Below are 21,833 nucleotides of genomic sequence, written 5' to 3'. Positions count from 1 at the left end.
GGCACAGAGAGAAGCTGGCACTGTCTTTTTAGAATAGCAGAACTTCATGCTGACCTGTGCTGTCAGGTAGCATCTTCGCATTCCCTAACCAATACATTTCTTATAAATAAAGTCAACCCTGCTTTGCTTTTATCCTTCCATGATCTCTTTCACTGAAATCAGCACTTGTTTTTCCATATGATATAAATTAATAATTTTGGAAAAAAAAATATAAGAGGGACGAACTAAGCCTTAAAACACAAAAAAATGAGGCAATATGCAGAAATACTGTGTTATGTATCTTTTGGTTTATTAATATCCTTTCCTAAAAAATAGTTTAATAATGAAATCTGCACGTTAGACCTAATCAAATGAACCCTGCAAATCAGTCCTAGTAGTTCTGATTAGGCTGCAACCAAAATTGTAATAAAAATCAACACTACGCAAGGTAAATTCTGAAGGTCTGTAAGGTCAGTATACCTTACCTAAGATATAACATATTAAGGAATGAAAGAGAAAAAACTATTCACTAAACGCATCATCTAATCTTTGGGCATCTCATACTACATGATTGCACAGTGGAGCCGATATCCTGCTGATGGTTAAACTTGTATGGATATGCAGATTTAATTGGTTAGAGCCAATCACTGAATATAACTGCTTAAGGTCTTCCAGATAAGGACAGCTTTTTTTGTGACCTGACTTGAACAGTTAAGTTTAACTAGATAGTAGTGAACATTAGTATTGCCCATTTAAATGAAAAAACTGTGCCAAGGCACACTCCAAGCTCCACCTCTACTTATTAGGGTACATTTTATTCAGTTGGACAAAATTTGTGTGGTCAGCAGGGTTGAAAGTAATTTCAAAAACAAAGAACAAGTCGTTTGAATCTCATCCTTAGTAGTTCTAGAAATAAAAGCATTTCTTTACTTCTTGCCTTGGGGTTTGCTTATTTCTAGGACTACACGTCAATCGCAATTAATGCAGCAATCACCAATCACGATTACAAAATTTAATTGTGCCTAATGATTAACCACCCTCCCCTCCCTACTCCCTGCCCAGTCCGGCATCTCTTGCTCTTCTCTGGGACCACCGTTGGCTCTCCCCTCCTGGTTTACCTCGTTAGTTGTCTTTGCCTTGCAGCAGCTGGAAGGGTATTGAAATGATGCCTTGGTCTGCACCAGGTCATTCTTTCTGACCCATTCCACCCACTTCCAACGCAGAAAGGGGTGCCGGGTCAGAAGGAAAGGCCCGGCGGAAGCTGAGGCAGCGCGATGATTTACTGCAAGACAACTGATGACGTAAACTGAGAGGGGAAGGAACAGCCGCCGCCTGGAAGAGATGGCAGGCAGTGGGAATTGAAGGAAAATGCAGGAGAGGGCGAGAGAGAGAGAGAGAGAGAATGGGGGGGGGGGGGGGGGGGCACATGAGAGAGAATGGGTGAAGGTCTCCCCAAAGCTACAGTATCTCTTCAATGGCTGGTGGGGTAGCTGAAGCCCTGCCAGCAGACGAAACCCACTTCCTAAGTCACCCCCTTCCTCCTTGTACTGCCTCGGGAGCGAAGAAGTCAGCTGGGTACCTCCAGCCACCAACACTTGCACTCCCCAAGCAAGCTTAGTTTGTGCATGAACTGAGCATGCTTGAGGAATGCCAGCATCAGCGGCTGGAGGCACCCCACTGACATCCTCACTGCTGAGACAGCACAAGCAGGAAGTGGGACACTTTGCCTGTAGATTTCTTTGACTGGCTTTGGCATCCCCACCAGCAAAGGTAGGATATCTAATGTGGGGGGTGGGGAGGAAATGGAAATGTGCCCCCCCTCCCCATGAACAGCTGGCTATGTCCCAACTTTAATTACGTGACTAATCACGATTAAACATTTTAATCGAACTGCAGCCCTACTTATTTCATAGTTAAGTTGTCTAAGGCTCCCACAAATTAACAGGATTTGTATCTGCAGATTGGTGATGGCTGACTTGTCCATCAAGGCCACAGGAATTCAAGAGGTTGGATATAAATGCAATAGTATTGCTAGTATTGGTAGCTGTTTAGATTAGATTACTCTAAAGCCTGAAAGTAAGAGATCAGGAAAGGAGTGGGTAGATCATGTGGCAGGGTATAGAACTGAGAATGCAATCTGAGGGTAGAGAACCAATGAGGAAGAATATTGACTTGGATCAAGAATAATATCCTCCTGCAAGTGGCTGGCCACTGGAATGTATCCTTTCAAAGTGATACAACTGGGCAACAAGAATGGTCAATGGAGCCTTTTCTGCCATCGGCTGCTATATTACTATCTGTTTGTAGATCATTAGTAGGATTACCACGAAGGTCTCATACAATCACCATCATATGTTTTAGAAAATGGAATATATTGTTTGTATTACCTGTGTCAATTTCTGAAGGATCAGACAACTGTCAGTGTACCTCTTTTCATGTGTAAATTAAAGATATGAAATGGATATTTGAAAGTCATGACCTCAGGCATATTGATCAAAAGAGTGGGCTAGTGTAACATTTAATTTTCTTATATTTAAATATTTATGAGCCCTTTTACTGTTAGGTGCTAATGCTGTTAGGAGTTTAAAATGGCTCACCATGAGTAACTGCTATAGGTGTGCACATATACACACACATACAAAAAAATAATAATTTTGAGGGGGCAGAGTGGGCATTATTGCATTAATCAGTGCATCTACATTAGTGCATGCATACCATGAGCCCTTACCTCACTGCGCAATTATTTTTTTAATGGTTGTGCAGTAATGACCACATTAGCACATGAGCATTACTACAAAATATAGAAAAATGGCCATTTTATGGCTGGGGTAAAAATAAATGTGCAGGGAAAAACCTGTGTAAGGGCACACTAAGGCCACTTTTTACCACAGCTTAGCAAAAAGGACCCCTTATTTCTATCCAATGAAAAGCAGACGGCCATCTTTGTTCTTGTGGATATGAACACTGATCTTGCTAAATTTCAATGGACAGGACTCCTCTATTAACCAGCAGAATCTAAAAACACATGACTATAATCATCTATTTGGCTCAAGTTACACAAGGTCAAAGTATTTTAGATCCCAGGCCCTAGATTTATGAAATCTAACAATAAGAACTGTAGATTCCCCGATTCTCTGTTTATCAATTCATACTGTGTGTTCACACAGCTTAACTTACAACCCTAAGTCATACATGAATCTGGTTTTTAAGATGGAGTTTAAATATAGTAAGAGAATCAGACGATAAAAACTAGGAAACATAAGAGACTAACAGTAAACAGACCTTAAAAAGAAGAAACAAGGCCTTAGGTTATTACTCTCAGGAATTGAAAAGGGTCATTGCTAGTCCTGCATACTAAGGGAAAATCATGAACATGTTTGTTTTGTCAAAAGTGAGAAACCATCAGACCACCCACACAAAACAAAATGAACACTGTCCCATCCTGATGACATCTCACAGTTTGGTTTTTCTACTGTTAAACATAACTAAATTTCACATTTTATATGAGTGAATAACAAGGGCAGCACTCTCGCTAAACATGTAGTTTTCAAAACTTTCACACAGAGTAAGCATAAATGATTTCTTATGCTGGCCTGGCGGCTTAGAAGCAGTGCTGTATGTTGCCATGTGGAAGATTTTTGGGTATGACTTTCTGGATTAGGTCTTCTACAGCCTGGATTAGCTGGAGCCGGGGAAGCCCCAAAGCAGCATTCACAGCTCTTAGTATTGGGGAGGGCGGTCCAGATTCAGAACCCATAGCAGTCATGGTGTATGGTTCTTGGCCTAAAGAACCGTTGCTGCAGTGACCACCCAACTGATCTGTATGAAATAAAACTACAAGGCTAAAAACGTTTTCTGTGGGGAAGATGTTAAACGATAAACAGCAGAAAACAAAAACAATTATTCTCAAACAAAAAGGCTACCTTTCCCAACAAAAGCTAAATGGCCCCACAAACCTCTCTGGTACATAAAGGGATGCACTATTTATGTTTGCTTGGAGAGTTGCAGCCTGGAAATCTCCTGGCAGTGAACTCAATACCTCACAGTTTCATAGGAATAACAGGCCAGTATTTTGGCCGCTTCTTATCACAGTTCCTGTCAAAGTTCAGCTGCATGGCTGTTTCCATTGCCTGGATCTTGGCAGCATCTTCACCATAGAGTTTCTTCATCTCAGCTACTCTCCTCTCTCCAGGTCTTTCCGTTGGAGGCTGAACTGACCGTCCACTGGCTGCATGAAGATCATGATCAGCTTCCACGTATACATTTTGCTCCGCTTCCAGCTCTTGCTGTTTCCCTTAAGTAAAGGAAGCACAGAAAGGATTTAAGTTGGACCAAAAAACAAACAGCAAAAATTTCAACATAACTGAATTGTAATGGAGATTAAAGAACCATAAAACTGGGGAAAAATCCCAATATTTTAATCCAATAAATGAAAGCAACAGTAACAAACTACCCCAGCCCCCTTCTCCCACATATTATACAAAAAATATGGGTGGTAACACTATTTCAAGAGCAGCTACACAGAATTAAATTTTGCATATACATCAAACAGAAAATTACATCTGGACTCACATCTCCTTCCATTATTGATATGGTCTCCATCCTAAAATTCCTACCCTTTGTCTAGTGCTGCTTCCTTGAATGGATGATGTCTCGACTTTCCTATCAAGTTATTGTAGTTCCTTTATGCACTATTGTTTGTAATTTTAAAGTGTTCACCGCCTTGGTCTGCTAGTTAGTGAGAGCGGTATAGCAAGTATTTGTAAATAAATCCATCCTCAAAATTATCCAGACATCTGTGTACCTTGGTTGTTAATCTATTGTGAGATGTCGTCTTCAACCAAAAGTGACAGAAATGGGGGCCACAATAGTCCCTGATGTTGTCGATATTTTGAAACCTGTTAATCAACCTTAGTTTCAACATATTAAAATAGATTACATTTTTGGGATGGAATTCCTAGTGGTTTCTTCATGTGGTTAAAACAATGCGACAATCTACAGTTCCTCCACCATAGACCTTTTTTGAATACTGACAGCTACAAATGTCATTTTTTGATCTTTGGAAAGCCTAACACCAGGAACTTTCTGCCACAGAGACAAGATTAAATGTACCTTTTGGAGAAATTTTACATCTATGGAGATTATGCTCTACACTATAGTCTTCATATATAAGGGTACGATGGGTCATGTTAAAGAACAAGGATATGCCACAAATTTAATAAAAATGAACACATGAGCATGCACTGTGGGCACATACAGAATAATTTGTCACCTATGCCGAGACAGAAGAGTTCCAGGCAAGAACGTGAACTTTTTCAGAAATACATTAGATCACATGTAATATTTGCTAACACTGGGATATTTTGATGCTACATCCAGTCATCCACAAACTGCTAATATCAAGACTATGCTATTCAGTCTTTTTACAAAATATTTTTGTACTTACTGAACTGTGGTGCTGCCAATGATAGATGTTTTGGATATTTTTCCTGTGTGTTCAATACTTCTTTCGCAAAGTAACATGAAATTACTACTTCAGGGCCTCTTTTACAAAGCCACGCTAATAATTCTCTGTGCAGCAAATGACAGGAAGCCCATTCAATTCCTATGGGCTTCCTCTCGTTTGCCACGAGGGAATCGCTAGCGCAGCTTTGTAAAAGAAGCCCTCAACTTGTTAATCTCTTGGTGTAGCATATGTAATCTAATGTCCTAGCCTGAAGCTGTGTATTGGAAAAACATCCCAAAACATAATTAATAATTTTGTAAAACAATTGTCAGGTTCTCAGGTTCAGAGCCCGCGGGGCCGGGCTCTGGAGCAAATGTGAGCCCTTGGGCTGCTGACGAGGAGCGACAGCAGCAGGCAAAACCCACCAACCAACGCTGGGCAAGCACACCGGCACGGACTGCAGGCACCGCCCAGCGAGCCGGAACACACGGACTGGAATCCCCCGGACTGGAGGACACAGGACTGCAACACACTGGACTGGTCCGTACAGCTTCACCTGCACTTAGCCACTGCCCCCCAAGGGTTGAGCCCCTGGGTTTGAGTGGCCGGCAGGACTTACCGGATATTGGATGACACAGGGACCAGGACTAGAACAAGCTGGAAACAGCAGTACTCCTAAATCCTAAACTGACATAAGTGCTCCCAAGCCCTAACCAACAGAAGAACTCCAAACAGAAACCAACAAAAGTGTTCCTAACAATAAACCAACAAAAGGACTTCCTAAGCCCTATACTAACAGAAGTGCTACCAATAGCACCACTAGGAAAAGCAGGGGAACCACAGAGAAAGAGCAGGGAACCTAAACACATAAACTAGCACAGGTGCTCCTAAGCACCAAGCACAACAGCTCTACAACCCTAAACTAACTATGGTGCTCCTAAGCACCAAACTACCAGCAGAGCTCCTAGCACTAAAAGGGAAGACAGGGGAGCCACATGGGAAAAAACAGGGAAGCAAAACACAAAAGTCAGAAGAGCTTTCAAAGCCCCAAACACAGAAGAGCTTCCAAAGCACCAAAAGGGGAAGCAGGGGAGCTACAAGGGAAAAGCAGGAAAGCTAAACACACAAGTCACAAGTGCACACTGCACTAACACTGACCTGGCCCTATAGCAAGCGCAAATGCAAACGTTGCAAAGGCCCTGAAGGGAAGAACACCACTTCCTTATCAAGGCCCTGCCTGATGATGTCACCACTACCAGACACAGGCAGGCAGCATACTGACACAGAGCTAGAGCTAACTCAGGCTTAACCCCCACAGATGCAGTATAGCAGAGCAATTAGAGCCACGCTGGAAGTAACCAGCACACAGAGGCAGCTAGCTCAGGTAACACACACAGCTGCAGTATAGTAAAGCAATTAGACTCATGCTGGGAGCAGCCAGCCCACAGACACAGAGCCAGCTCTAGCAACACAGAAACAGAAGCCAGCACAGAAGCTGACCACCAGAGTAAGGTAAGTCTGGGAGAGGTCATGGCCACAATCGTAACAGCAATGAAGCTGCTTCTACCAGAGCAAAACTGAAGCAGCTTTGATGTCCTATTTTCAACAACTGGGCCACACATTTGAAGATCTGCTTTTGTTTATTTTGGAGACCACTGGTAAGGGTCTACAGGGTGGGACTAAAATTAAGCATCATTACAATGCAGATTACAAACATCAGGACAACAAATTAAATCTTATGTAATAAAAATTTGCTGAACAAAATTTAAAGGCTTTCTGAAAACCAAAATAGTTACAAAGTAATCAATATTAAGTTTCATGAGTAGACTGCGATCTTAATCCCTTTGTAGATGGAAATGCTAATACAAGATGATCTTTATTTCAACTATGTCAAGATACACCTAATAATTGAAGTACAAAGGATAAATTCTGACCAGCAAGAATTTTATGAATTAAACAAACAATTCTAGCCTGAACACTGTACCAGTAGTGGCAACATATGATCAGATTTAGATTTTCCATAATCAGCTTAGCCACTGTATTTTGAATCATCTGATGGCTACTCATAAGTTTAGCAGACACTCCTAAATATAAAAGAGTTACAACAGTCTAGTCATGAAAGAGTCAGCAACTGGATAAGTATTGTAAAATCTCTGTAAAAATATAAGCACAATTTTTATTTATTTATTAGGATTTATTTACCACCTTTTCAATTGTTTCAATTTAGACAAAAATTGATTAAAGAACTAATTTGTGGCTCTATTCTTAAGGATGAGTAACAGCATCCCTAAAACTCTTCAAAGAGACCCCCCTGCCAAGAGATAACAAATCTGGAATTAAATGATGATTTAGTCCAAAACATAAAAGCTTGGTTTTATCCACATTTAATTGTAAATGTTGAACCAACAACTGCTTCATGATTTTCTCTATACCATTAAAGGCAAATGGACAAGCTAAACTTAAATTGATATTTTTCTTTTAGTGCCTGTTATCAGCATAAGAGCGAAAAAGCAAAAAGTGGGAATGGAGTCAGGCTCTTCAAAACAGGCCAGAGACGCTCCAATAAAGTTTTTTGATTCACACCTAGCGTCTCTGGCCTGTTTTGAAGAACCTGACTCCATTCCCGTGTTTTGCTTTTTCCCTGCAATTCTTCGTGGGATATTCATATTCTTTCCACATCCCGTGGTTTTTGCTGCATCAGCTTATGAATACTACGGTCCCTTCATTTCTAACACCATACTTAGCGAACTCATAAAATCATTATACAGTAAAGGGGAAATGGGTGACCCTAGTGAAATCCGACATGAGGGACGCCAAAACGTAAACCAAGTAAAAACAGAGAAGATCTTTTACTAAGGTGTGCTTATGTTTTTAGGGCATGCTAAAATTGTGGGCGCACTAAACGTTAGAGACGCCAATGCGTTCCTATGGGCGTCTCTAACGTTTAGCATGCCCACAATTTTAGCATGCGCTAAAAACATGAGCGCGCCTTAGTAAAAGACGCCCAGAATCTCTAATATCGACTTCAGATAACTTCAATAACAAAATATAATAATCAACTGTACTGAAAGCTGCAGAGATAAACTGCAGCAAAACTATATGTCCTCCTCTACTTAAAATCTTCCTAATCAACATCTAAAACCATACTGAGAAATTGATAATAAATTAAATCTTTCTATATACTCTGACAGGAAACAACAAGAAATTTGATCAACTTTGTTAAAAATGGAGTACTAAGCAATAGGCCGGAAACTGACTGTCTGAGCCAAATTCAACCCTGCTGCCTTATTATTTATTTGTAGCATTTGTATCCCACATTTTCCCACCTATTTGCAGGCTCAATGTGGCTTACAATTTTCCGTCATGACTTATGTCATTTCAGAACACATATACAATTGGTAATATATATAGAACATGAATGCTAAATGAACAGTTGGATAGGGATTGGGGGTCACCAATTAAAGGAGAAAACTAGCCCAAGGTCAAAGCTAAATGAACAAAGTTAATTAACCAATTTACTATTCCATGGGAGGATGGGGGGGGGGGGGGGGGGGAACAAGATTATATGGCCATTTATCTAAACAATTAGTTGTTGAAAATCTCTTTACCAGTGGAATCACATCACAACTGGTAACTGATTTAAGTCAACCCCAAATTCTATCGACTGGGATACCCAACAAATCAGCTCTCTCATCTTCCCAATGCTGTGTTGAATCAGGAGACACTTATAAAAGACTGATAGATCATTTCAATCTTATTAGAAAAATAATAGGCAAGATCTGCAGAAGGTTGATTACAATTGTTAATGGAAGAAGAAATCAGGTCTTACCTGATAATTTTTTTCCCTATTAGTCCTTCTCACTATTCCAGAACCTGTGGGTTAGTTGTGCCCATCAACCAGCATGTGGAGACAGAGAACTGAAAACTCAGCTGAGACATCTCTCTTGGCATCCTGTCCAGCTCCTCAGTATTTATGTAGACAAGCAGTAAGGAAAACCTCAGAATAAACACAACAACCGTAAACAACTTGCTAACCTAACACTAACCAGATGAGCATGTGTGCACCTCTCTCATCTCTGGACAACTTGTAGATAACAAGAAATATGCAGGAAACACCGTGCAAGGTGACAGCTGCTATTTGACCCATTACTTCACACCGACTAAACATCTCTGAAACCTTGGGTGGGTTTCTGGAATAGTGGGAAGGCATAATGGAAAGAAAATGATCAGGTCAGACCTAATTTCTCCTTCCATTACGTAGCTTCCCACTATTCCAGAACCTGTAGGATGTTCAAAAGCAACCCCTAGAGTGAGTGGGATCCTGGCGCTGCTGCCCTGAGGAACGAAGCCCCCCCAAAAGGGCTTCTGAGCTTGCTACAATGTCCACTCTGTAGTGCTTGGCAAAAGGTATGCAGCATTGACCACATCACCACCTTGCAAATATCTGCTGGAGTCAGTAGCAGTAAGGTAGTCTTTGCCCAGGATGTCACTTTACACCTCATAGAATGAGCCCACAAGGCCTGAGGAGCCTGCTTCCCTAACAGCACATAAGCTGATGTGATAATATCCTTCAGCCATCTAGCAATTGAGGGCTTGGAAGCCATAAGACCAAGCCTCTGTTTACCAAAATGCACAGTCTGTCTGATTTAAAAGACTCATTCGTGACTTCCAGATATCTAATGAGGACTCATGCACATCAAGAAGCTTCAAGGAAGAATACTAAGCCTCTTCATCCTTTGTGAAAGGATGAAAGATCCACAGATTGGCTGAGATGTAATGCTGATACCACTTTCGGAAGAAAGGGAGGAACCGTGCGCAGGGAGACCCCGCCTCCGAAAAGCAAAGAAAGGGATCCCGAGAGAGAGCCTGAAGCTTCGAAACCCTACATGCTGTCTTTAGCTTAAGATCATTCAAGAAGGCCTACTGGACTGATTCACAAGGTTTCTGAAGAGCCTGAAGGACTAAATTAAGGTTCCACTTTGGACACGGTGTATGAAAGGAAGGCCGCAAGTGGCCCTCTTCCCGCAATAATCAAATGATATCTGGGTGAGCCGCAAGTGACGTCTTCTGTAGTTGGCCCCCTGAAACAGGTCAAAGCTACAACCTGAACTTTTAGAGAACCCAACACCAATCCTTTCTGAAGGCCTGTCTGGAGAAACACTAGAATGTGCGCAATCTGAGCAGAGAAGGGAGAAATCAGTGCTCAGAACACCAGCACTCGAACATCCTCCACTCTCACATATGCCATGGATGTAGAGCATTTCTGAGCCTGAAGCAAGGTAGCAATGACTGAATCAGAATAACCTTTTCGTCTCAATGGAACCCTTTCAATGGTTAAGCCGTAAGACCAAAAGGGGAATGGATTCTCCATGAGCACCGGACCTTGCTTCAGTAGGCTATGTATCTGTAGAAGATGGAGAGGATCCTTCTCCAGAAGTCAAATCAATCCACACGACATGGTCTCCATGGCCAATCCAAGACTACGAGAATTATTCAACCCCGGAGCAATGCGATCCTTTTCAACATGCGGCTTACCACGGGCTGAGGGAAGATTGGCCAGGGCTGTAGCAGGGTATCGATCCCCATTGAACTCAGTTCTTTCCGATGGCTAAAGAACTCAGGCATTTTGGCATTCCTTTTCATTTCAATCAAGCCCAGAAGAAGAGAACCCCGGCTGGATAGCTGCCATTTTCTCAGCAGGTCTAAGGAGGGCCTGCTGAGAAAGTCCAATCCACATTCAAGGACCCAGTGATGCAAGCTGCCAACAAGCAGAGATTTTTCTCTGTCTAACTAATGAGGGAGGCCGCCTCCACCGCCATCAGAAGGCTGTGGGTCTCAGCTTACTTGTTGATATAAGCCACTCCGTCATATTGTCATAGAAAACTTGGACCAGGGTCCCCCACCAGAAAGGGAGCGGTCACATAAGGCATTGTACACTGCCCTAAGCTCCAAGCAACTTATCGACCACCGAGACTCCTTATACATTCGGGTGCCTTGCAACCTGACTTGCTGGCATCCGTTGTTACTAGCTCCCATTGTGTTACCAGAAAGAAAGCTTTGATAGTCTAATTCTTGGGCAACCACCACTACTGCATACTCTGTCTGGCAACCAACGTTCAAGGAAAATGAATGTCATACTTCTGTGACACCAGAGACCAGCGGATGAAGAGAGATTCCTGTAATGGTTGCATATGAGCCCTTGCCCATGACATCACTGCCATTGCCGCTGTCACTGGTCAGAACACGGACATAGTCTCTGAGTCTGGGTCTGTCTTGACTGACCAGAAGATGAATCTGTTGAACCAGATCTCAAAATAAGGGATATGACTAAACACTACTCATCTTACTAGAATTTCACAAGATCAACCAAAATATTTGATTTATCTATTTCAGATTCTCGCAAACATTACAATGCAGCCCAGGCATAGATGAAGGGATGCTTTTAAATTTAAAGAATGAAATCAGAAGCAATTCTTCAGATTTCATAAGAAGAAATATGTGCAATGAAACACAAAACACCTGTAAATATGATCCACAGCTAAGCACTTTGCCATTCATAGTTTGGCATATCTGAAATTTATTGTTAGCTGAGAGAGAGTAGTGGTGAAGCTAAATACCAAACTGTCAACCTCAATGAATATTCTTGAAAGCACCCGCTATTCCCCCCCACACACACACATTTTTAAAGGAGTTATAACACAATCTGGAATTTAGATATAGCCATTATCCTCGGTCAAGGCAGGAAGAATCTTCTCATTAGTTTAGGATGTGATGTGAGAGTTGATTATTTTTTTTCCATCTTGGCATATTTTTCAGGCATTTATACTCTGAAAGAAAAACCTCTGGTTAATATCTGGTAGATATTAAAATACCAATAGTGAAATAGGTTCCATTCCTTATTCTGTCATACCTGCTGATAAATGGGAGAATCCCACTGCCATTCTAATTCAGTGGTACAAGGTAAGGAAATAATAGCAGACACAACAAAAACCCAAATCCTGGCAAGATCCCAAACCAGTACAATACATTTTATACTGCTTATCCTAGAAATAAGCAGTGGACCTGCATACTGCTGTGATGGAGCTGGGTATGACATTTGAGGCTGGCATACAGGCTGGCAAAAAAAGTTTTTAAAGTTCTTTTTTTTTGGTGGGAGGGGGTTAGTGACCAATGGGGGCGTTAGGGAAGGTCATCCCCGATTCCCTCTGGTGGTCATCTGGGCAGTTGGGGCACTTTTTGGGGACTTGTTCGTGACAAAAAAGGGTAAAAAAAAAGTAACCCAAATTCTCGCTTCTGGCGCCCTTCTTTTTTCCATTATCGACCGAGCGCGCCCATCTCTCCTCGGCCGATAAACACGCCCCAGTCCCGCCTTCACCACGCCTCCGTCAACTTTGTTCGTTCCCGCGACAGACTGCAGTTGGAGGCGTCTAAAATCAGCTTTCGATTATACCGATTTGGGCGCCCATGAGAGAAAGGCGCCCATCTCCCGATTTGGGTCGAAATATGGGTGTCTTTCTCTTTCGAAAATAAGCTGGAATGTCAACCTCGCAGTTCTGCTTGGATTACACTTTAAAAAGAGACAGTCACCAGGAACATACAGTAACAATGATGGAAAATAATCATTTTAAACTTGAGTAAATAAGCTTCATATAATGTTTTCTTTGCCATCTTGAATATTTTAGAAGTACACAGCAGTACCATAAATCTAAAAATGTCCTCTATGGCCTCAGACACCTATATAAGATTATTCAAAATATGGAATACCCCTGAAGTCATTGATTCCTTCAACTTCCAGCGGTTAGAAGAGGTGGTTTCTTCCATAACCAAACAGCCTCAGAGACAGGGATATGGACATTTGCCTAACTTTATCAGGGAAGAAATGCACTTGCTCTGTAATTTTGTTTAAGGGGAGGAAAAAGCAAAAGTTACTCACCTGAGTGAGGATAGCAGACCAAGTGTATTCTCACAGCTAGGTGCTAAAAAGTTCTACAATAATCTTGCTAGTCAAAGTTTGAACAGGGCTCAGTCTGATGATGTCACCCAGCTGTGAGAATATGGAAGGCCTGCTTGTCCTCAGAGAAAAGAGGGGAATGAGAGTAATAATGTACACAGTACATACATTTCTTCTCTGAACATAAATCTCACACTGCACACCCTATTGTACCAATACAGTTGCTTGAAAGTGATCTAGAGTTTGACTTTGTGGGGAATACTGCTTTTCACCATTTTAATTGATTGGGAAAAACAACCTTCTGAGTTATGTGGATTTGCAATACATGAAGTGCAAGCCGACAGTAGTAAAGTTGTATAAAGCTTTAAAGTGAAAGGAACAGTAAGAATTAATTAAGAATACCCTGCTAAACTAAATACAATTTATGAGAATCTGTCCTTTCCATTAATATGTATTAGCTGAAAAGGAGCCGATTGGGACATGTAGTTTATTCCTAGAAAACCAAACCCATAATCAGAGATAGCAAATTGTGTTCTGTTGCCAAACCCACAATGCTTTGAAATTAAGTGTAATTATTTCCCCTACTTTCCAAGGGGAGTTTTGCTCAGCTGGAACAGCAGAGATAAGGGTTTCCTCTCAGAGGTAACTGGAAACATTTTAGCAATGTTTGTGCAATCTCAGCATGGGGGAGGAGTTTATTATTTCATAAGAATAAAGGAGTGTGATCTTTTATGATCCCTGGATCTTCACAACAGACAGGTTATTTTCATGCTTTAGTTTTTCACTAGCAGGCTGCTTTAAAGAATGCAAGGCGTCCTAGGCATTTCTTATAGCAACTTTGCAGAAAAAATGGTATAAATATGAGAGAGTAGCAGCAGAATGGAGAGATCTTTAATTTTGCAGTCTGAGAATACACCCTACAAATTATTCCTGGAACAGTGGTTTGCAAGAGTTTTCATCATCATAGGAAACTGACTGCCACTGGCATAGAGAAAGTATTTTCCAGCGATTCTTTTTTTATTTTCAGTTTACTGCACTGGAAATGTATTCCTTTCACAGGTTACCAAGGATATATGCATAGCTATGGAGGGGAGGGGGGGTGAGGCTGGCTGTGCAGGGTGTGCAATGTGCCATGGTGGTTGCACTGCCTGTAGCTTGAGGGAGAACAAAGTATAATTCTTTTTAAACTGCTTTTACTTTAGTCTCTCACTGAGAAATGCAGAAGTCCCTAATCTAACTGCAATAGTTTGTGAACCAAACATTTCTTTGCAGAATAGAAAACCCATATAATTGATACAATGCAGCAGTAGGACAAAGCTGAAGAGATAAACAGTGAGAGGAGGTGGGTAGCATGTTTATTATGGAAATTTATGCTTCCTGCCACAGCTCCTTTCTTTAAATATAAAAAAGAATGGAAAGAGGGTGATTTCAATTACCCCGATACTGACTGGGTAAATGTAACATTGGGGCACGCCAGGGAGGTAAAATTCCTTGATGAAATCAAGGACTGCTTTATGGAGCAGCTGGTACAGAAGCCGACGAGAGAAGGAAAAATTCTAGACCTAGTCCTTAGTGGAGCGCATGATCTGGTGCGGAACGTAATGGTGCTGGGGCCGCTTGATAACAGTGATCATAATATGATCGGATTTGATATTAGCTTTGAAGTATACATAGGAAATCATATACGTTAGCATTTAAACTTTAAAAAAGGAGACTATGATAAAATGAGAAGAATGGTGAAAAAAAAAACAGAGGAGCGGCTGCGAGGGTCAAAAATTTACATCAGGCATGGATGCTGTTCAAAAACATCATCCTGGAAGCCCAGGCCAAATATATTCCGCGTATTAAAAAAGGAGGACGGAAGAATAAACGACAGCCAGTGTGATTAAAAAGTGAGGTGAAGGAAGCTATTAGAGCTAAAAGAAAATCCTTCAGAAAATGGAATAAGTAACCGACTGAAAATAATAAGAAACAGCATAAGGAATGTCAAGTCAAACGCAAAGCGCTGATAAGGAAGGCTAAGAGGGACTTCGAAAAAAAGATTGCGTTGGAGGCCAAAACACATAGTAAAAACTTTTTTAGGTATATTAAAAGCAAGAAGCTGGCAAAAAATTGGTTGAACCGCTAGATGACCGAGGAGTAAAAGAGGCGATCTGGGAAGACAAAGCCGTAGCGGAGAGATTAAATGAATTCTTTGCTTCGGTCTTCCCCGAGGAAGATTTGGGTGGGATACCGGTGCCAGAAATAGTATTCGAAGCTGACGAGTCAGAGAAACTTAATGAATTCTCTGTAAACCTGGAGGGTGTAATGGGGCAGTTCTACAAATTGAAGAGTAGCAAATCTCCTGGACCGGATGGTATTCATCCCAGAGTACTGATAGAACTGAAAAATGAACTTGTGGAGTTATTGTTAGTAATATGTAATTTACCCATAAAATCCAGCGTGGTACCGGAAGATTGGAGGGTGGCCAATGTAACGCTGATTTTTAAAAAAGGTTCCAGAGGAGATCCGGGAAATTATAGACCGGTGAGTCTGACATCGGTGCAGGGCAAAATGGTAGAGACTATTATAAAGAACAAAATTACTGAGCATATTCAAAAGCATGGATTAATGAGACACAGTCAACATGGACTTAGTGAAGGGAAATCTTGCCTCACCAATCTACTACATTTCTTTGAAGGGGTGAACAAACATATGGATAAAGGTGAGCCGGCTGATATTGTGTATCTGGATTTTCAGAAGGCGTTTGACAAAGTACCTCATGAAAGACTCAAGAGGAAATTGGAGAGTCATGGGATAGGAGGTAGTGTTCTACTGTGGATTAAAAGCTGGTTAAAAGATAGAAAACAGAGAGTAGGGTTAAATAGTCAGTATTCTCAATGGAGAAGGGTAGTTAGTGGGGTTCCCCAGGGGTCTGTGCTGGGACCGCTGCTTTTTAACATATTTATAAATGACCTAGAAATGGGAGTAACTAGTGAGGTAATTAAATTTGCTGACACAAAGGATTGTGAAAAATTACAAGAAGACCTTACGAGACTGGGCATCTAAATGGCAGAAGACGTTTATGTGAGCAAGTGCAAAGTGATGCCTGTGGGAAAGAGGAACCCGAATTATAGCTACGTCATGCAAGGTTCCACATTAGGAGTCACAGACCAAGAAAGGGATCTAGGTGTCGTCGTTGATATGTTGAAACTTTCTGCTCAGTGTGCTGCTGTGGCTAAGAAAGCAAATAGAATGTTAGGTATTATTAGGAAAGGAATGGAAAACAAAGAGGAGGATGTTATAATGCCTTTGTATCTCACCATGGTGCGACCGCACTTCGAATATTGTGTTCAATTCAGGTCGCTGTATCTCAAAAAAGATATAGCGGAATTAGAAAAGGTGCAGAGAAGGGCGATGAAAATGATAAAGGGGATGGGACGACTTCCCTATAAGGAAAGGCTAAAGCGGTTAGGGCTCTTCACCTTGGAGAAAAGGCGGCTGAGGGGAGATATGATAGAGGTCTATAAAATAATGAGTGGAGTGGAACGGGTAGATGTGAAGCATCTGTTTACGCTTTCCAAAAATATTAGGACTAGGGGGCATGCGATGAAGCTACAAAGCAGTAAATTTAAATCGAATCAGAGGAAATCTTTCTTCACTCAACATGTAATTAAACTGGAATTCATTGCCAGAGAATGTGGTAAAGGCAGTTAGCTTAGCAAAGTTTAAAAAAGGTTTAGATGGCTTCCTAAAGTCCATAGACCATTATTAAATGGACATGGGGAGAATCCACTATTTCTGGGATTAGCAGTATAGAACGTTTTGTACTTTTTTGGGATCTTGCCAGGTATTTGTGATCTGGATTGGCCACTGTTGGAAACAGGATGTTGGGCTTGATGGTCCCTTTGGTCTTTCCCAGTATGGCAATTTACTTTTAGGCCTCATAAGTACATAAGTATGGAAATACTTATGTATTTATGAAGCCTAAAAGTTAATTTTGCATCCAACATTATCCAAGCAATAGCAACTATTGGGGAGGCTCCATCTATCCAGATCTATATACAAAGAGGCAAACAAAGACACCCTTCATAGAGCCCCTCTCACCCCAATGAGCCTCCTTTTACCATGTATTTTCACACCCAGTCCCGAACAGACATACATGTTTCCAAATGTGCTATTTTATCATCCTATAATCCAGGTATTTGTGACCTGGATTGGCCACTGTTGGAAACAGGATGCTGGGCTTGATGGACCTTTGGTCTGTCCCAATATGGCAATACTTATGTACACTGTTCAACTTATTTGAAGAACAATTCCATTAATCGGAAGCATGGATGAGCATTGGAATGGTCTTAGTAAATAAAGATTTTTTTTTTCCTTTTAAATTTTGGTGATGACAGCAGCTCTATTGTGCAATTTCATTTTCTTTTTATACAGCACAAGGGTATAAGGAATGCAAGGAAGGAGAAGAAGTGAAACTACATGCTAAAGAGTTCACGATCCTCATGCTAATATTTTCATGAGACCTTCTTAGAACTGGCAGTGGTTTACACCACAATCAGATTTTTGTCACGAACATATTTTGCTGTCATTTTCCTTTTTGTGCTTCTTTAAGGAAAAAAATTTAAAAAAAAAAGGTTCAGAAGGTTAAGAACTGGGAAAACAAAGCTTCAAGTCCAGCCAGACACCTCTTGTGACCTTAAGCACATCACTTTACCCTCCTCTGTCTTGGGTATAAAACTACCGTTAGTAAATAGGCCATTAATTTATAATATGTGCCCAGGTTGAGAGGTGATATAGGAGACTATTTTATGAAGGCACATATGTGCCCATTAGGCAGGGGTGTCCAACCTTGGCCCCCAGTAGGTCGGGTTTTCATAATTTCCACAATGGAGGCAGTGCATGCAAATCTCTCATGCATAATCATTGGGGAAATCCTGAAAACTTGACTGGACTGTTGCCCTCTTCCCTAGAAAAGATGCCGAAACCATAACTAAAATGAATAAGACATTTATTAAGATTCCCGAGCAGTGGCGTAGGAAGGGGGGGGGGCGGTCCGCACCGGGTGCATGCCGCTGGGGGTGTGTGGGCTCCGCTGGTTCTCTGCTTCCTCTGCCCCGGAACAGGTTACTTCCTGTTCCGGGGCAGAGAGAGCAGGGAACCAGCGGAGCCGACGCAGCTCCCAGTGACATGCAGTTGGGGCGGATCGGCCCTCCCGTCCGCTCCCCGCTTTCCTATGCCAGTAAGATTGCGCTCGGGGGGGGGGGGGGGGGGGGGGTGCACAGCGGCGACTCGCCCCAGGTGTCAGCCGCCCTCTCTACGGCACTGTTCCCGAGGCAGGAACTTGGCCGAAACACGGTGCCGTGTCTTTTATTTCTAGAATAAAGACTTTCTCTTTTTGTCAATATTCTGACTGCATCGTCGTTCTTCATGGTGTGTGGAAGTGTCCTGTTGCATATACTACTCTTTTTCATTTTTCTTCACTATTGTAGCGTTTCCTATTTGTGGCTCTCTCTCTAGATGTATTTTACAAAATATGCACACCACCATCCATGCTCTTCCCAAACTCCACGTAAGTAAAGGTCACACATGTCTACAACTGAGTTATAGAAGCACATGTACTTTTGCTATTGTGCGTACTTCTGCAATGGAGATAATTTTAGAAGAAGCATGTGTGTGTGAAAATGCCTCTATAAAATTATCCCCTAAAGGTTTTCTCCCTTTGTGCTTCTCCTAGGACAGGGTACTACTTAACTGTACCCCAATGTAACTTGTCCCTTATATTACAAATGAAAAGGCATCAAATAAGAACATTCTGATGTGCTAATTTACCTACTTAGAAGTTGTAAGTAGTTGAAATTTGTTGCATTTTTAGAAAAAAAAATATTGCATAAGAATGGGAATTTGTTCCAGCTACATTTGTAAAACCCTCTCTGTAGGAGTGGATGTAGTTTAGGCTTTGCCTTTATTTTCTCTTTCAACAGCTATTCACTGAAGACTCTCTACTAGGATGCTGCAATAAAGCCACACTCTCATTTTCTTTCTGCTGGCTCTTTTTAAACTTATAGTCCCAGCCATCCATTCCAGAGGCAACATTTCTCAAATATATTCTACTAGTAAAAAAAGGCCCGTTTCTGGAACGAATTAAACGGGCGCTAGCAAGGTTTTCCTGGGAGTGTGTATGTTTGAGAGAGAGAGCCAGAGTGAATGTGCGGGTGTGTGATAGAGTGAGACTGTCTGTGTGACAGTGTGTGTGTGAGAATGAGAGTGTGTGGCAGGGCCCCCTCCCCTATTCCTAATGCCCCTCACCCCGTTCCCTCCCCTCCTTTTCCTCCTCCTTCCCACACTTTGGGTTCCTTAAGGCTTTCAAAAGTCTATGTACCCCCGTGGCCCTAACGCCCAGTATCCGGATACCCCACCGCTTTCCTCCTCACCCCTCCCCCAAGATGTAATACTTTCACGTCCTTCATTTTAAAAAAAAGTGTCCTATCTACCCTGTGTACAAATGCCCGGCATTCAGATTGTGTTCCTCTCGTAAATTTTCATTTCTTTCATTCATTCATTCAGAACTTGCCTCCCCCCCCAACACTTTTGGTTCCTTCAGTCTTTTAAAAACTCTCCTATGTACCCTGTGTGCTAATGGCCAGCATTGAGATTGTTTTCCTGTCCCAAATTTGCATGTCTTTCAGTCATTCACAACTCCACCCCCCCCTTCTCCAGTTTAACACTTTCGTTTCCTTCAGTCTTTTAAAACTCTCCTATCAACCCTGTGTCCTAATGGCCAGCACTCAGATTGTTTTGCTTTGCCAAATTGTCTGTCACTGATGTCACTGAGGTCAGTGCGTGCCTGCCTAGCAGACCACTTCTGGCAGGCACGGTCCCAAGCACATCCTGTTGGAGGTGAGAATTATTATATAGGAAGTGAGAGATAAGCATCTTTGCAATTTTCTCATAAGTGGTCTATGCATTCTAGATTTCCAAAACCTGTAATTGTATTTACTACTACTACTACTAAACATTTCTAAAGCGCTACTAGGATTACACACAATTCTGTAGGCCTGAGGTGTTGTGATGTAGTGAAATATAAGCAAGAAGCAGAAATGTGATATTTTTCTTAATGGCCAGTGTATGAACTTTGACCCAGTTCTAATCTATTTTGGCATGTCACTGGACAGGTCTGACTTATTACAATTATTTGAAGAAAAGAGCAATTACATTGAGTACTTGTACAAATCTATAAAAACTACTTGGTTGCTAGGGGAAACCAAGAGCCCAGACTTTAAAAACATTTATGCTTGCACTATGCTTCTTTGCCAAACATTATGCTCCAGTCTGCAGCCATTCACACTATATAAAAAAGGTTGATGTTCAGCTCTGTAACACTATATGAAAAAGGCTGATGTTGAGCTTGGTAACACTATGAACTGTATTTTCAAAGCATGTTAACTTACAAAGCTACGTTGATGGCTGTTGATGGCTCTCTCATTCTCCCTGTCTCCTCAGCTCGAAACCTTGGGGTCATCTTTGACTCTTCTCTCTCCTTCTCTGCTCATATCCAGCAGACCGCCAAGACCTGTCGTTTCTTTCTTTACAACATCCGTAAAATCCGCCCCTTTCTTTCCGAGCACTCTACCAAAACCCTCATCCACACCCTTGTCACCTCTCGTTTAGACTACTGCAATCTGCTTCTTGCTGGCCTCCCACTAAGTCACCTCTCCCCTCTCCAGTTGGTTCAAAACTCTGCTGCCCGTCTCATCTTCCGCCAGGGTCGCTTTACTCATACTACCCCTCTCCTCAAGACCCTTCACTGGCTCCCTATCCGTTTTCGCATCCTGTTCAAACTTCTTCTACTAACCTATAAATGTACTCACTCTGCTGCTCCCCAGTATCTCTCCACACTCGTCCTTCCCTACACCCCTTCCCGTGCACTCCGCTCCATGGATAAATCCTTCTTATCTGTTCCCTTCTCCACTACTGTCAACTCCAGACTTCGCGCCTTCTGTCTCGCTGCACCCTACGCCTGGAATAAACTTCCTGAGCCCCTACGTCTTGCCCCATCCTTGGCCACTTTTAAATCTAGACTGAAAGCCCACCTCTTTAACATTGCTTTTGACTCGTAACCATTTGTAACCACTCGCCTCCACCTACCTTCCTCTCTTCCTTCCCGTTCACATTAATTGATTTGATTTGCTTACTTATTTTTTTTTGTCTATTAGATTGTAAGCTCTTTGAGCAGGGACTGTCTTTCTTCTCTGTTTGTGCAGCGCTGCGTATGCCTTGTAGCGCTATAGAAATGCTAAATAGTAGTAGTAGTAGTACGTGAGGGGGCATTTTCGAAAGGATCGTCCAAGTTCCGATTTGGATGTCCTTGCAAAACAGTGAAATCCAGGGGCGGGGAAACCTGTATTTTTGAAACAAGATGGACGTCCATCTTTCGTTTCGAAAATGCCGCCAGGGACGTTTCTGACTTTCGGT

The 21,833-nt window shown here is 41.9% G+C and overlaps 1 protein-coding gene across 1 annotated transcript in view; it reads right to left on the bottom strand.

The window, feature by feature from the left end:
- Positions 1-2,825: 2,825 nt before the first annotated feature.
- The window catches only part of GEMIN8 (gem nuclear organelle associated protein 8), a 40,484-nt gene continuing 21,476 nt past the window's right edge, over positions 2,826-21,833 (bottom strand). Inside the window, exon 3 of the mRNA XM_030199576.1 lies at positions 2,826-4,273. Coding sequence (XP_030055436.1) covers positions 4,020-4,273 — 254 coding nt within the window. The 3' untranslated portion in view covers positions 2,826-4,019. The remainder of the gene's footprint in view (positions 4,274-21,833) is intronic.

Source organism: Microcaecilia unicolor, chromosome 4 (assembly GCF_901765095.1).
Source record: "Microcaecilia unicolor chromosome 4, aMicUni1.1, whole genome shotgun sequence".
In the NCBI taxonomy this organism is placed as follows: domain Eukaryota; kingdom Metazoa; phylum Chordata; class Amphibia; order Gymnophiona; family Siphonopidae; genus Microcaecilia; species Microcaecilia unicolor.
Note: the sequence above shows the minus strand (reverse complement) of the source record. Positions and strands in the feature narration are given on the sequence as shown.